Genomic DNA, 17,624 nt, shown 5'->3' on the forward strand with positions numbered 1-17,624 from the left:
ACGTACAAAACCTAAACACAAACTAATCGATATTGCCGATTGTAAAGAGCAGAGTTATAAGAAAGATAATGAAATATGTAAATAAATAAACGATGAATTAAAATCAATCAATATGAATGGTACATCGATCAATATAAATGCTGTTTCAAATGATACAGTATAATATAAACTAAACAGTGATGAAGTAAATAAAGATTTTTTAAACGTTGTGAAATCAGCTCTTTAAAATTTTATCGAAGTAATTAAAAATATTAACATTAATTAAATTATCAGTAATAAAACAATTTAAATAAATTCTTGTATCAATGATAATTTATATATATGAAGGAAAAAGATAGTGAAATAGGCATTTCTTCAGAAAACTCAATCAATAATTATTTTACCATAAAGCCAAATGCTGCACCTTTTAAGTATTGAGAAAATAATAAATGTATCTTTAAACTTATTCATTTTAAAATTAACGTGTAACGGCTGTTATGAGTAAAAATATTTGGATACAAACATATCTGCAGCACTAACTTAAAAAACTGGACGGATAGTATTTTTCTCAAAGACTTTAGTTAATTAAATCTATTGCATTTCTGATGATCAAAAGATGCTGTTTCTGATAATTAACAAATTAATTGCATAGATGTCCTTCACAACTACTGCTTTATAGTGTTGAATGACATCACTGAAACGTTGTTTAAAAAAAGATGGTGTGTGTTTTTGACACAACAATTCAGTGTCAGAAACGCTCCCTCTAACAGCTGTTAAATAGAGATCACCGCAATGCCAGGAAACCAAAGCATCAGAACTTATCAGGGCTCTCTCCGTCACTCGCTTCATACAATCGTAGTTCCAATTTCATTTGAATATTAAGCAACCAAAGTCTACCAAATTTTTAAGACCGCGTAACTTTGAAACCAAATATTTTAACAGAAATCTGGAAAACCACGGACATAGATATTAGTTTCTAGAATATGTCTGCAAAATTTCATGGACTTTGGTTGCTTAATATTCAAATGAAATTGGAACTACGTTTGTATGAAGCGAGTGACGGAGAGACCCCTCTTATAGAGCTTTCAAATGTCGAGCTCGTAGATGCCGTAGTCTAGTCACAGCTCAGATTAATCGGTCAATCAATCTGCCTACATCGGCGCTAGCGTCCTTGCCCCAGTGCCGTGCCAAGACGCGGACGCATTTAGCCCGCCCTATCCGCTATGGGACATAAAAACTTTCTCTCCGCATACTTTCAGTCCGTACGTAAAAAAATCTGTCTATGATCACCGAACTTTGATAGAGTAGAATCGATTTTAAATCAAATAAACTTTTACAATGTTCTTTGCCTTTGCCTTTTGGATTGCCCGTCCTACTGAGAAGAACCAGCAACAGGCGGCAGCTTTTTTCATGCAAACAATTTGATAAAATACTACCTGATCGATACTCATATGTAAATGAATTGGTAGAGTATGAGTTAGTAGTATTACAATGTAATTGAACTGAACCTCCTACCATTATGTGAAACGGATCACGATTCACGACCATCAGTAGGTAGTGTCTAGTGAGGAACTAAATGCAGGGAGTGATACTTACCATTGCTTCTGTATTATGTTGATACTCTTGCATTATTTACTAAATCTGCTTGGACTTTATGAAGTAATGTTTGAAACGAATGTTGAAAATCAAAGTATTAGAAGTTTGTAATACTACTATTTTTGAAACTTAGTAAAATAGCATGAGGTGTATTTGAAATAGTTTTCAAAATGATCTAGATCTATATTCAAGGATGAAGTTGGGGGAATTAAATAGGCTGAAACATTTTTAATCTAGTGAGAGTGTCCAACGGATAATAGATTTTAACGCCATGGAATACGACTGAAAACAACTCTACAGCTGCAAAACGTATCGTTAAATTTCTTCGCATTCATGCATTGACATTTGGATCAACTTTTTTGGTCGTTACAAAGTCTGCTAGTTTCTATTGTGATTCATCGCATCTAATTTGTAACATTTCTTTCTTTGTTGATAGTACAGTGATGTTTCATTATGCATTGATTAAAATTAGATTGATATTACTCACGAATATATCTACGTCTTCTACTCGAGTATAAGCTTCTGGGCAAACCAACCCTTTACTGGCAGTAAACAAAAACTGCAGGAGGTCGAATATTTCTAAAAAACTTTTCTTCCCGACTAAAACAAAATTTAGTTTGAGTAAACACGCATTCAATGAATTTAAAGTTTAATAAGGTTTTTTCATATTTTCTGACTACCTATGTAATTTTAAAGTGTTTTTAATCTTTTTTTTTGTTATAAAGAATATTAGCCATTTATTTATTTATATTCAATTATTATTTTTCATTATGAAAGTCAATATCTTCATCAAAGTGTAACTAATGTGTTCTATACGTACTCTATCCACGGAGAGAAGTTAATATAGGGCTCTCTTTGTTACGTAATCCCATACAAAGGACAAAGACAAAAAAGTCAGTGGACGTTAACCATTTTGAATGGCCAACCAATCACAAATGAGTATATGTTTCCATATTACTCTATCCACAGAAATGTTAGTAAGGAAAACAAAGGCTGGTTTGTGATTAATGGTGGAATTGAGAGAACTACTCTTATTATTATCATTTTGCATATTAACTTCTCTCCGTAGAAATAGTATAGTAGCAAATCAAGTTAAATGTACACCCAAAATCCAGAGGAGTTCGTCTCTGTTTTACAACAGTAAACAGACATTACCTCATAAAATGGGTATTGCTCACTCATCTATTTCTGAATTCCATTCAACTGCTCGAGAATCGAAACGGAAATGTTTGGAACCGACATACCTTTACTAATGTTTTGATAAAATTAACATTTTCTTACTTCTTATTACTTAATATTTTCTCTCTTTACAATTATTGATTTGATAAAATATATTGCCCTACAAAATATTATGCTTTTGTTGGATTATATTATATTTTGGATTGTACCGCTTTTTAACCCCTGACCCAAAAAGAGGGATGTTATAAGTTTGACGTGTGTATCTGTGTATCAATCTGTGGCATCGTAGCTCTTAAACTAATGAACCGATTTTAATTAAGTTTTTTTTGTTTGAAAGGTGGCTTGATCGAAAGTGTTCTTAGCTATAATCCAAAAAAATCTGTTCAGCTGTTTGAAAATTATCAGCTCTTTTCTAGTTGCTGTAACCTTCGCTTGTCGGGGGTGTTATAAATTTTTAATTTACACTTGTTAACTAAGTCTCCATCATTTGGTAATCACGCGCAACTCAAAATAATAATATGACATCTGAATTATAGTAAGTCATTAATCATTAATCAATGTCACATGGTCTAAATCACTAAGCTCATATGCCTTACAGCTCGATCCATCCAATGGTTTCAGTGGTTTGAGCTGTGCTTTGATAGATCAGTCAGTCAGTCAGTTAGTCAGCTTTCTCTTTTATACATATTATAATAGATTTGGTTACTACACCGTTCCTTCTCTCTTCTGTCATACTATACTCATCTACTTTAATTAAATAGAATAGTTACTTTTCATCGTTATAAGGAGACTTCATATAATATATTACTTATACAAGATTATACGTATTTAATTCATAATCTCTATGCATTTCTCTCTCTCTTTCTCTATATCGAGCAATAATAAGGTCATCTTTGCATACGTAGTTTAAAGTTAGCTGTATTTCCTGTATACTCTATCTTATGTGCAATAAGGTATCTATCTATATCTATCTCTTTTAACAATCTATTGACTAATAAAAAATAGTCAAATTATCTTTCTCTTTTTCTTGTATAATATCTTTTGATATTCTATTTATTTTAACACAGTGATTGTTTTTGCTTTCAATAATTTTGTTTACAGTGAGTTATTTCGGTGTATTATTCGCGTAGTGATTCACGCGCGATTTATTCTAAGCCAAGAATCATTTGACATTTCCGCCTGTACGCGACCACTGAGTGATAGAGATTAGTGGGTCCAATGCAGCGGATGTTTCGCGTGCTTTCACGTCTTTAGCATACAGAGGGTTCTGTTTATCTGGGACAGTAGAGACTACCGAATCAAAGTAATCTCCTTTGGTCCAAATGATCTCTCTCTTTGGTGGTGTGGTTTGGTGGTGGTGGTTTTCGAGAATAGCTACCAAGAAAAACAGCTTTTTTTTATCTCTTTTATTCAAACTTTAAGTGTTTATCTATCAAATGTCAATCAAAGTAATCTCCTTTGGTCCAAATGATCTCTCTCTTTGGTGGTGTGGTTTGGTGGTGGTGGTTTTCGAGAATAGCTACCAAGAAAAACAGCTTTTTTTTATCTTTTTTATTCAAACTTTAAGTGTTTATCTATCAAATGTCAATCAAAGTAATCTCCTTTGGTCCGAATGATCTCTCTCTTTGGTGGTGTGGTTTGGTGGTGGTGGTTTTCGAGAATAGCTACCAAGAAAAACAGCTTTTTTTATCTCTTTTATTCAAACTTTAAGTGTTTATCTATCAAATGTCAATCAAAGTAATCTCCTTTGGTCCAAATGATCTCTCTCTTTGGTGGTGTGGTTTGGTGGTGGTGGTTTTCGAGAATAGCTACCAAGAAAAACAGCTTTTTTTTATCTCTTTTATTCAAACTTTAAGTGTTTATCTATCAAATGTCAATCAAAGTAATCTCCTTTGGTCCGAATGATCTCTCTCTTTGGTGGTGTGGTTTGGTGGTGGTGGTTTTCGAGAATAGCTACCAAGAAAAACAGCTTTTTTTATCTCTTTTATTCAAACTTTAAGTGTTTATCTATCAAATGTCAATCAAAGTAATCTCCTTTGGTCCAAATGATCTCTCTCTTTGGTGGTGTGGTTTGGTGGTGGTGGTTTTCGAGAATAGCTACCAAGAAAAACAGCTTTTTTATCTCTTTTATTCAAACTTTAAGTGTTTATCTATCAAATGTCAATCAAAGTAATCTCCCTTGGTCCGAATGACCTCTGACTTTGGTAATTTCTAGTCTTTTCGAGAGTAGCTACCAAAACAGCTCTCGTTACCTATTTTATTTAATAAAGATTTTAATCATATTTAATGTGTTTTGTCAGATATCTAAATAAATAGGTTTCTCTTCCAGTTTAGGTAAAAGTTTTTGTAGACAATTTGGCCTCAGTGACTTTTAGCTGTTGACCAGGGTCTGATGACGGAGAAGGAAGATGGCCATAGGAGCTCATTGAATTTATTCAATGCATTAAGCCTATTGACTATGCACTTGTTGAATTTGTCTCAACAAGTAAAAAAAATTGGTGAATATTGATTAAGGTCTGATGTTGGACCAGGAAGGTTGTGATTGGATCTATCAAATCAACCATAAACTCTATATTTAACTAGTCAGGGTTTATTTTTTTATTTACTTTTTATTATCTATGATTGTAAGTCTACGATATTTCTTTTATAAACATTAAAACTAACTAGCAATAATGCTGTTAGTAAATAAATGCCATTCAATTTCAATATTATTGAATTGGATACGATCGACGTAAACAGGATGCCACTACCAATGTCGTGAGACTCCAGCCATCAATCCTGTTGCAGAGACCTTGATATTATTTTAGATTATTACGGTCAACCGCTCGCGATATAAATTCAGTCAGTAATAGAAAATGGACTAAGAGCCAGCGCGTGCCAGACTTTCGTTATTTTATAAAAGCTGAAAGTTTCTCTGTGTATTGTCCCCCTGCCAGATGCCCTTAAAGTTTAAAAGTTTAAGGGTGGCAGGGGTTTGCAACGATACTAATTGTCTGGCAATGCATGACGTGATTTCAAGCACTATTCCGAAGCATAATTATATTTAAAAAAAAATTACTTAGTACTTTGACGTAAGATTTTTTACACCTTTATTACCTGTTGTCTTCCAAAGCCACCATGACCCAAATTTCATAGTCGCTGATCGTTCCTCACTGTGTTGGGGACAGTAGGTAGAAAAACTTCTGGCTTTTATAAAATTGCGAAGGTATCGCACGCGCTGGCTCTCTCTCTAAAAGCTTTCGTGACCTAACAATTTTAGTCTACGTTTTATCGCAAATTATAATAGATTTTTTTTATATCTTTGTCACAACTAGCTGACGCACCCTGACTTCACACGGTGGGATTTTTGAAGAGGGGGCAGAATTCCCAAAAATCCTGAAACACATTAATTCTTCATTTTTTACCGAAGGCCTACCGATTTTCATAAATATAACTTGAGAAATGTCGGACTGCCACACAAATATTCAGTTTTTAACCCTCATAGGGCCGGAAATTCCAAAACTCGTGAGATAGTTAATCCATAATCATGAAAAATGATGGAATTATTTAACCCGTCAAGGGTAGAATTTCCAAAAACCCTTTCTTAGTGTGTGCCTGCGTCATAAAAGGAATTTACTGGCGTTTCAAGTTTTCAACCCCGAGCGTAAACCACTTGTGTGGCTGTGCGTTGATAAATCAATCAGTCAGTCAGGACAATTATTATTTTTACAAACAACTTAATCAGTTAACTAAAAGTAGCCGATATTGACCTGCCTATTATACAAAGAAAACAGTCCTTCTTCTTCAAATGTGAAATAAGTTCTTTATTAGTTTTCAACAATAAAATATTCCATTTCTATTTTAGATTGACCGAGATAAAGATGTAACTCAGTGTCATTGAGAAAATTCTTTCTGTAGAATGTCAGAGTCGGACAAATTGTCTCACTATCATTGACAAATTCTTTCGAGAGCAGTCATTATCGTCTTACATCATTTATCTATGTACCATTTTTATTCTACGTCATTCTGTTTTTCGTTTATTCTTCTTATTATATCTTAAGTGCTTCAATTTTTTTTACTTACTTTACTACTTCTTGATGTAAATTGTATTTTTTTTATTCATGCAAGGCGAAAATTCTTACAATGAATTTTTTTTTTGCATTGAAGTTCAGTTAAAGCTATTTCCCTTTAATCGTTTTTCAAAATAAATCAATCGTCCCATGTCGTGGTTCAATAAATAGATTGCCTCGTTAATTGTTGAGATTTATTAATGAACTTTCCAAGATAGAGTTTCAGTTTCATGTTCAGCGGATGGTTTGGCATGATTCACTTGGCAGATAGATGGACGGCGCATTCTTATTGCAAATACTAACACACGTGCTATTAAATAATTCTCTCTCCCAACTATTTACGTGCAGGTACCGAATTTACGTTTTGGCAAGAATTTACCCAGCTGATCTTTTTGTTGAGTTATTAAAAGAATCTTACTATTTCTAAAAAGTTAAAATAGAATTCTATATTTACATCTATTTTGACCTTGACAATTTTTTTTGAAAGAAGTGAAGGCAAGTCAAAAATTGATTGTGCAGCTTTGGTTGGCTTAGTTCCTTCCTGTATTTTGAAAAAAACAAGAAAACGTTTAAGTTTTGAAAGTTATGTCACACATTACCAGTTATATCTACGGGTTTGGTTATCCCAACGCCTCTAATACTTGAGCATTGAAAGCCAAAGGACCTCAAACATGTATAAAATATTGCCTGAATTTTTGCATTTCAAATTTGTATTCTAGGAATAAAACTTCAAAACTAAATAAAACATACTTATAAAAATCTAAAAAATTGAAATAATACAGTAAATAAACACAAAAATAATCATTTAACTGTACATAGTGAAGTGACTGTGGTGTGATTATAAAAAAAGTGATTGAAAATATAAAAAACAAAACAATAACACTTAACACTAACTATGAATCCAAAAAACACAATGGACACAAAACACAACACATTTAACACAATGTGCAAAGAAGCGATAGGTCAGTGCTCTAAAGTGATAGAAACGCTTAACGTAGTTCAAATAAAAATAGATCTAACCGCTTTGTACCAGAACTAAGTAGTTATTTTAGTAGTGTTCAGTGGTAGTTAGATGGGCTTCACACATCTTTTTTATTTAAAGATTAACAAAATATACCATAGTTCTAAATTATGTAGAGCTTAATAGCTTTCTAAATACCAGAACAAAATTAAGCATTTATTTTTGTAGTTCACATATTTTGTAGTTAGATAATTATGCTTCTCCCTTTGAAATGATAGAATAGTATAGAAACCCATCAATGTTGAGATAGCAAACTGCACAATATCATATTATGCTCGTATATGCTTTGGAAGCATTCTTTATCACCTATAACTAGTTTGATATAAAATGATTTTATGTTGATGCTTTCATTGTTAGCAGTGTAGCAAGCTTTTACACATAGCACATAGTATGACTAACGTTCAAATTTAAAAAAAAGTCTGGCGATAGTCTAATTTGTCGTGTTGATTTGATATGGCCGCCCAACTTCAACAAACATGTTCAAATATTTTTTTACACTTCGCAAAGACATTTGAAGTCGATTTTTCAATTTATTTACGTAGATTATCACATTTTCTAGTAGCTTCTTTTTTTTATCTTTGATTTTAATATATTTCTGTTGTTATTTTTCCTAATTTTGAATTATTTAGACAAGTTTTGTAGCAGTAGCAAACTTCCCCTTCTACTTTGTTGTTGAAATTGATAGCATCTGTTGGCATATAAATAATATTGTCTTGAATGCGCTATAATTTAAAATCATGCGTAGTAAATACTAATGTATTTGACTTAATAAATTGCCCATGCTAACAAAATATATGTGGTAGAGCTTGTCAGCGCAAACATTTGTATTACTAGCAACGTAGTATACGTACATTTACAACACTAAACTCAAATTTACTTCGGAAGAAATGAATCCGTATACACAACACTAATAACAATTAATACAATATAAATCCATCGATATAACTAATAATATAACGCTTCAGTAGAGTAGATTGTGTTTAAAAAAATTATATTTAAATAAGTATATATTATAAATATTCACACAAAGTACAGTATCCTATCCAGTATCCAAATTTCCATTTATTTAACTGTTACTTTAATTAATAAAGATAATACCCTTATCTCCAATATGCTGTTTAATTAACATTTTTAACATTAAATGGTTTACACGAATCAGTTGCCTTTTCGATTATCATTTTATCAGTGGTTCATTAAAATGGTAAACATCACATCTCACAGTTTATCTCCTTCATTATATTCTGTACTTGATCTTCATTTTTTGCCTTTCGTATAATATTTTAATAAACAAAACATTCACTTGAATCAATACAATCTGTAATACCATATTCGCTATTGCTAACAGAGTCCTTAGCTTCACTTTTGGCATCGTACTACTTGATCAATGGCCTTGTACTTCAAATGAACTTTGATTTCATGCTAATTATTTGCATCATCATTATAATCCACGTCATAATCGCTATCCTTCACGCTAGCTGTAACTGCATCAACAGTTTGCTAACTCGAGTTAGTGTAAAAGTGCGGCGAAGAAGTGTAGATTCAATATCCAATAATCAACATTCAATCATTAAATACCTAAATATTGATTAAATGCTGATTTTCATCATCATTATACTATTATTCACTAATCTAAATAATCGCCATAGCTAACATAATCCTTAATGCTACACTTTCTTACTAAATCGCCAGTCTCACTTGCACTACAACTTTAATTTCATGTCAATTATTTCCATCGTCATTATAATGTGAATTACACTTTACGTAATCCATGTCACAATCGCTTTCCTTAATCACACTTCACACTATCACACTAATATTATAAAGGCGAAAGTTTGTATGTGTGTGTGTGTGTGTGTGTGTGTGTGTGTGTGTGTGTGTGTATGTTTGTTACTCCTTCACGCAAAAACTACTGGACGGATTTGGCTGAAATTTGGAATGGAGATAGATAATATCCTGGATTAGGACATAGGCTACTTTTTATCCCGGAAAATCAAAGAGTTCCCACAGGATTTCGAAAAACCTAAATCCACGCGGGCGAAGTCGCGGGCATCGGCTAGTGATCCATATCATAATCGCTAACTACTAACATAACATTGTCCTTAGCGCTTCGCTTTTGGTGTATCTCCATGACCAGCTTAACTCGAGTTAGTGTAAAAGTGCGGTGAAGTGTAGTGCGGTGTTGCGCAGAGTTCGGCGAGTGGGTGAGCCAGGTTGCGGTGCCGGCCCTGCTGCGCCGGCAGCGGCGACTCAGCGAGCGGAGAGCCAGGGCGCTGACGCTGCGCTGCAATATGGAGGTGAGTGACAGAACCACTGGTGTTTTTAGGGTTCCGTACCTCAAAAGGAAAAACGGAACCCTTATAGGATCCTTTGTTGTCCATCTGTCTGTCTGTCTGTCCGTCCGGTTTGTCAAGAAAACCTATAGGGTACTTCCCGTTGACCTAGAATCATAAAATTTGGCAGTATTAGGTCTTATAGCACAAGTGCAGGAATAAATCTGAAAACCGCGAATTCCGCGAATTTGTTGTTGGATTATTAAAAAAAAATTAAAATGTGTTTCAATTTTCAAAGTAAGATAACTATACCAAGTGGTGTATCATATAAAAGAGCTTTACTTGTACAATGTAAAACAGATTTTTATTTATTTTTATGTATAAATAGCTTTTGATTTATCGTGCAAAATGTTGAAAAAAATACCCGAGCACGGAACCCTCAGTGCGCGCGTCTGACTCACACTTGGCCGGTTTTTTAGAGTTCCATATCTCAAAAGGAAAAAGAGAACCCTTGTTACTTACTACGTTGTCTGTCTATTTGCCTATCTGTCGTGTCTGTCAAGAAAAACCTATAGGATATTTCCCGTTGACCTAGAATGAATGAATGGCTCTACGGCCTACGCGGCATCGTACTGGGACAGTAAACTGCGTAGTGGCACAGCTTTACCATTAGGGTGGTAACTAGCCACGGCCGAAGCCTCCCACTAGACCAAACCATTGTCAATTTAAAACTCCAATGTGACAACCGTGCAAACAGTTGATTGGGGAAATGAAACCGTAAAAAACTTAGCTGTGAACGTGAATGACCGTTTGAACCTTTGTAAAGTAGGTAGCAGAGATTGGGAAAAAATCTGGCACTATGTATTTTTTACTACAAACTTAATTTTTATTATTATATTATGATTGATTAAACACGCTGTAGATTGGTTACAATAATACCTAAATACCTATTAGGTACTTATATTATGCAAATGCACAAATTAGACGATAACGCAAATTCGACTTCATAACATTTACAGCAAAGACCGGGCTTAAACTGAAACTATTTACGGGTTTATTTATAGACGGCCGATGCCCATGACTTTGCCAGAAAAAAAGACGAAAATCCACTAATCCACCTTTCTCAAGCCTACTACTTTTACCTATTTCTCTATGTGACCTTGAACTTCTTGATCTTAAAAACAATGAAAATCCCATTGAAAATTATTCAGTAGGTATGTAGGTAAGTACTATTTTTATTATGAAGTAGCTGATGCCCGGCCCCGACTTCGTTCCCGTGGATAAGGTTTTCGAAAATCCCGTAGGAACTCATTGATTTTCCGGGATAAACAGTCGCCTATGTGTTAATCTAGAGTATAATGTATTTCCATTCCAACAGCAAATCCCGTCCAGTAGTTTTTGCGTGACAGTAACAAGCATCCATACATCCATCCATCCATACATACAAACTTTCGCATTTATACCTAATATCAGTATAGGATTAGATTAAACACAAATGGTCAAACAAAAATTTCTACAAATAAATACTCAAAAGCTGCATGTTCACTTCGGAAGAAATGCCATTTTGAACAAGAAATTTTTAAAGTTCATTTGAAGAAAAAATACATTCTGTTATATTCATTCATATTCTGTTATAAGTAATTTAGTAAATACAAAACTAGAGAGAAGTGCTAGTAAATAATATATTCGAAAAAAAAAAACAGAAGCTAACAATAAACTCCACAAAAGATGAAAATAAAACTTAAAAAAAATTCTTCAATCTTTATCTCGATCGTAAAGGTTTCAATGAATCCATGAATGAACCTAGACTTTATATCGTAGGGTTTTAACAGCTTATATTTTGCAGTTGTCGGAGTACACATTGATAAAACATTTAAGATGTAGTTCTGGTATCTATGATCTAATAAATCTGCGCTTTTGACCACCGCTTTGGTTATGTCTGTTCTGTGGTTTAACGTTGTTATTTACCGAATTATCTTTCATGTGGTCGCTGTTGTTGTTTGAAATAAGTTTGTAGGTGTTTGTAGGTACCTATATTCAGTTGTATATCTTCTACTTCATGCTCTGTACCAAAATACATGTTTCATTCATACTACTAGTAAATAGTAAGACTATCTGTATTAGATGTTTGCAACGATGAATCGTTTTGAAATTTTGAAAAATTCTATGACCTTATTTATCCGAAAGCTTTTTTGACTTCCGTAAAAAGGCGCCCAAATAGAACAAATGTATTCCCAAGTATATGTTCACAAGTTAACGCTTTTATTACGTGTGAACAGATACTTCAGAATACATTTGTTCTATTAGCTTTTTTAACGGTTGTTAAAAAAGTTCTCGTGTAAATGAGGCCTAAATGCTTTTTTATTTTTTAACCCTGGCCTCGACCCAAAAAGGGGGTGCTATAAGTTTGACGTGTGTATCTGTGTACCTATCTGTTTATCTGTCTGTGGTATCGTAACTCCTAAACTAATAAACCGATTTTAATTTTGATTTTTTTTTTTGGTTGAAAGGTCGAACGAGAATAATCTTAGCTATAATCGAAGAAAATCGGTTCAGCCGTTTGAAAGTTATCAGCTCTTTTCTAGTATTCTTATAGATGTTTTTGTGTCGGGGGTTTTTAAATTTTTACTTATTTTTTATTTTTTGTACGACAACGATCAAAAAGCCGATGAACACTCATCGGCATCAAGTACACACTTAAAAACATAGTTGGAAGATCCAATAGAAGATGAAGACTGAAGTCCCAATATACTGGTATGGTGATATGGCACCGGAAAATGACAGACGACATCAAACAAGGTGCAGGAAGCTGCTGTATCCAGGCGGCGCAAGCCCGTGGAATGTGGAAGTCTTTTTTTTAACTATATAGACTAGCGTTTGGCTGCAGTCAGACCTGCTAGCAAGTAATGATGCAGCCTAAGATGGAGCGCGCTTGCCTCGAAGTTGCCTATTCACTCTTGACTTGAAGGTACCCATATTATAGGTGGAAAGGAAAACTGATGCCAGAAGGGCGTTCCATATCCTGGCGGTTCGGATTAGAAAAGAGGAAGCAAATACCCACAAGAGATATATGGCCCAGCAGTGGACGTCTATCATTTGACAACGACAACAAAATCACAATACGAAAGGAAATGTCTGTTTTTGCAATTTGTTTGTCAACATCGCACAAATATTTCTTCACTCTCATAACATAACATAATTCATTTTGTAATCCTCTGTCTGTGATGCATGGCGATTGCCAAATTATTTATCAACAACCTATCCCTAGATATTTTTAGATTTCTACCATTTCGCGGTGGTATAGAGAAAGAATATGTAAGGTCTAGAGCTTCGTTATTTTATAAAAGCTGAATGTTTCTTTGCACATTGTTCATCTCTGCAAAACACAGAAAAGAACTATCCGTTTGTATCATCGTGGCTTTGACGGATAAACTTTTGTGTCTAATTTTAAGGGTGTCTTGCAGGGGGTTGCCACGATACATACTAACTCCCTGGTAAAGCCTGATCTGATGGGATTTCTAATACTATTCTGAAGAAAATATAAAAAAATTACACTTTGTACTCTGATGCAAGATTATATCATACACCTTTGTTACATCTGCCAAATCCACGATGATCCAAACTTCATATTCGCTGCTCGTTCCTACCTGTGCTGGGGACAAATCGCATAAAAAGTTGCAGCTTTTATAAAATAACGAGGGCCGGTCCTCACGGGCTCTTAGTCCAGTAATTATAGTTAATTAATAAATATTTTTGTTATAGCGCCATCTAGCGATCGCCTCGCTAAGCAGGTCCTCGTGAAACGGCCGCTGAAATGGGTTCATTGAGATGAACAGCTGTCGTCGCTTGTCTGAAACTGAATTTCAGACAAGCGACGAGTTATTTCAGAGACGAGAGGGTTCGCGTTTCAGGACCGACGTAGTTTATAAGAGTTTATACAGATGGCGTTATTGAGGCGACATTACAATCGACTGACAAACTGTGTAACTTATCGATTCAATTTTTAGCCCCTGACCCAAAAAGAGGGGTTGTTATAAGTTTGACGTGTGTATCTGTGTATCTGTATGTGGCATCGTAACGCCTAAACGAATGAACCGATTTGTTAATTTAGTTTTTTTTTTTTAAAAGTGGCTTGATCGAGGAGTCGGCGTCGAGTCTGTAATGTGCGAAGACATTTAGAGTGAGGGAATAGAGAGCGTACCAATGTTTGCACCCACACTTGCCCTGTAATACTCCCTACGTAGTTGGCTAGTCTCCGATGGCAAATACTAATTACAAGCTGCTTTTCTCTAGACTTTCGTCTATTTCGACTGCATCCGATTGCCTCCCACCGAGTTCTATTTCCATTGTCTTTATTTCTGTCTGTCTGTGTGCTATTTGAACACCTTTCCATGAATCCTGCATGCTAATTGCGCCGCTATTTCTAAGCAATTGGGCGCATAATTACGTAAACAGTTTCAGCAAGCGGAGTTTTCTGATCTGCGCCAAAATTGACGAATGGGCTTCTGAAAAAAATTGAATTATGAGTTTCGATTTTTGACACTTTTTACCCGGCTACGGCAAAGCTAAAAGGAAGGGTTATGATTTTAGCAGTCTATGTATGTATGTACCTATGTATGTAGGTATGTATTTATGAGTGTTCCACCGTAGCTTCTCAACTACTGAGCCATTTTTGAAAAATGAGATGTCAATCGATTCGTATATTATAATTCGGGTGACACATGCTACATTTTATATGACAAAAAATCGACCTGGCGGATGTTAGGTACTTACATCCAAAAATGTGGGGGTCTCCAAAAATTTATTTTTTGCTATTAGAGGGGGATATCAAATAAAAGAAGAAAAAACTTTGAGTTCATAAATATAAATATAGTAGTTACAATGTTAAAATACACCGAGCGACAGAAAAATAATATTATTATATTCTGTCGTTATCTATCGGAAGTTCGCGGGTAGTAGTCGGGTTATAAAGCTGTTTAATTTCCTAAAGAAAGGATAGGATATATTTTATTTTATAGGAGGGAGTGACGGAGCGTCCTCTGTAAAGAGGTAATATTTATTATATATTTTTTTTAACTAAATCATATATATTTCGTGTAGCATAGGTATTTTGCTACATTGGGCACATTTAGGCCCAGTGTATCTAACGAGCGTCTGTCAGCAGGTGGCGCGCCGGCGCTCGCGCATGTTACGAGTATATCGTACGAAGGTACAATGCCGTTTCGTCCGGTTATATCATAATTAGTACAATACATGACGTATTGATCGTAGTGTTGTTATAATCTATACTCTTTTCTATAATATTATAAATGGGAAAGTGTGTCTGTCTGTCTGTCTGCTAGGTTTTCACGGCTCAAATGTTTAACCGATTTTGACGAAAGGTAAAAGGGGACGGACATAGGCTACTTTTATCCCGAAAAATCAAAGAGTTCCTGCGAGATTTTAAAAACCTTAATTCACGTGGGCAGAGCCGCGGGCATCGTCTAGTCTTTAATATCTTGTACCCTATAATAAAAGCCAACATACCTTTGAGAACACAGGCATGCAGGTTTCCTCACGGTGTTTCCCTTTTCGCTAAACCAAGAACGCACGTAACTCCAAAAAGTTAGAGGCCCGAGATTGAACCATGGACCTCCTCGACGGGAAGGCTTAACCAATAGGCTATCGCCGCTATAAACAGAATATATCCGAGATATTCTTGATACTGAAGTCAAGGAAAAATTATACGTCACTCCACCATTATCTCCTAAACATCAAAAAACATCTCAACATATGAACGCAGCTGTTGCAATATTATTTCTGTTTATCTTATAAACCGATGCGTTCTCTCAAAACAAACAGACATACATCTCGATACTTGATTTTCCGTAAAATCCTATACAGAATACAGATACACAATATTAATATCTCTACCATCGATGTATAATGATCTCTACCAATTAGGTATACCTTCCAAACCACTCATTGTCTGATCAAGATATTTCCAGAAGCTTCCAATTTGTCTGTATCTTTAGTAAGGTAGTAAGCACGAAATAAGTAAATAACAAGCGAATAATTAAAAAAAATTGGTCAAATCCGAGTTGGACTCGCAAACGAAGAGTTTCGTACCGTAATACAAGAAATAATAGTTTTTTTATATTCATGGTGGCAATTTTGATTTTTTTATTATAGTGGCAATAGAAATTCACTTGCAATTCTGTGAAAATTTTATCTGTCTACCTACTTACTATGGTTCACGAGATACAAGCCCTGACAAACAGACAGCGGAGGCTTAGGAATAATAATGCCGGAATCCTGAGAATAAAACACGATTGTCCCTGCCATAAATTATATTGAAGTTTTTCAAAAAAATTGTAGCTTGTGTCACTCGGGATCTGGTACATACCCCATAAATCCAAATCTTTTCAGGAATTTAGACATTATGGTGGAATAAAGAAAATCAGACACATGAATACATGGACCTTGAAAATATTGCACTCCTTTTTTGGGCAGTCATGTAAAAAGCCGAAACTCTACCATTGCTAAAGCCTTGTTTTGGTTAGGGCTTCTTAATTTCAGTGGCAGAGGTCTGCCAATGCTACGCTTTCTAGTGCGAAGTTACCATTGCTATAGCACTTTGGGAATAGGGATCCCAGCGTCTATCGGGTTTTCAAACTATGTGCCCTGCCCATTGCCATTTCATCTTCGCAACCCAATGAACCATGTCAATTACTCTGGTTCTCCTATGCAATATAAAACATAGGAGCATAATAATATTCCCCAGTAGTTATAGGTAACAAGGTAAACACTTGTGTTTCCCAGAAACCGGTGTATTATTTCTGCGGCGAGTCGTTGCGTCCCTGAACCAGTTAAACTAATCCTAATAATAAACTGGTGCTCGAAATACTGCTGTTTTGTAACTTATTGACCTTTGTGCTGACTCCGTTGTGTCTGGTTTGTCTGGAAAGCTTCATGGAGATTCCACCAAATTAAAAGTGGAGAATCCAGAATCAGTATGGAATTAAGAGACGTTATTTGGTATCTGATACCTCAAAATCATGATTCATAATTGTAATTTCTACACATCGTGTTCGAAATACTGCTGTTTTTAACCCCCGACCCAAAAAGAGGGGTGTTATGAGTTTGACGTGTGTATCTGTGTGTCTGTGTATCTGTCTGTGGCATCGTAGCTCCTAAACTAATGAACCGATTTTAATTTGGGTTTTTTTTGTTTGAAAGGTGGCTTGATCGAGAATGTTCTTAGCTATAATCCAAGAAAATCGGTTCAGCCGTTTAAAAGTTGTCAGCTCTTTTCTAGTTATTACTGTAACCTTCACTTGTCGGGAGTGTTATAAATTTTTAATTTACACTTGTTGAACTTATTGTCATTTGTGCGGACTCTGCTGTGTCTGGAAATCCCTGAGGATTATACAGATAGGTTTTGATATCTGAAACTTCATAATACATAATCGTTTTTCTGAACATTTTTATTCATGGAAAAATATTTTCACAGTACATTTGGCATGGCTCTTACTTCACCGCTATTAAAAA

General features: G+C 34.8%; 1 protein-coding gene across 4 annotated transcripts in view; it reads left to right on the forward strand.

Moving 5' to 3' along the window:
• Positions 1-17,624, forward strand: part of LOC123873584 (obscurin) — a 144,523-nt gene that overhangs the window by 187 nt on the left and 126,712 nt on the right. For 2 of the 4 annotated variants that reach the window (XM_045918554.1, XM_045918565.1), the window contains exon 2: positions 10,012-10,118. In XM_045918554.1, coding sequence (XP_045774510.1) covers positions 10,113-10,118 — 6 coding nt within the window. In that variant the 5' untranslated portion in view covers positions 10,012-10,112. Of the gene's footprint in view, positions 1-7,636; positions 7,766-9,927; positions 10,119-17,624 lie in introns of those variants that run through there. The other 2 variants (XM_045918543.1, XM_045918545.1) reach the window with 2 other exon arrangements.

The sequence above is a fragment of the Maniola jurtina genome, chromosome 2, assembly GCF_905333055.1.
Source record: "Maniola jurtina chromosome 2, ilManJurt1.1, whole genome shotgun sequence".
NCBI lineage: Eukaryota > Metazoa > Arthropoda > Insecta > Lepidoptera > Nymphalidae > Maniola > Maniola jurtina.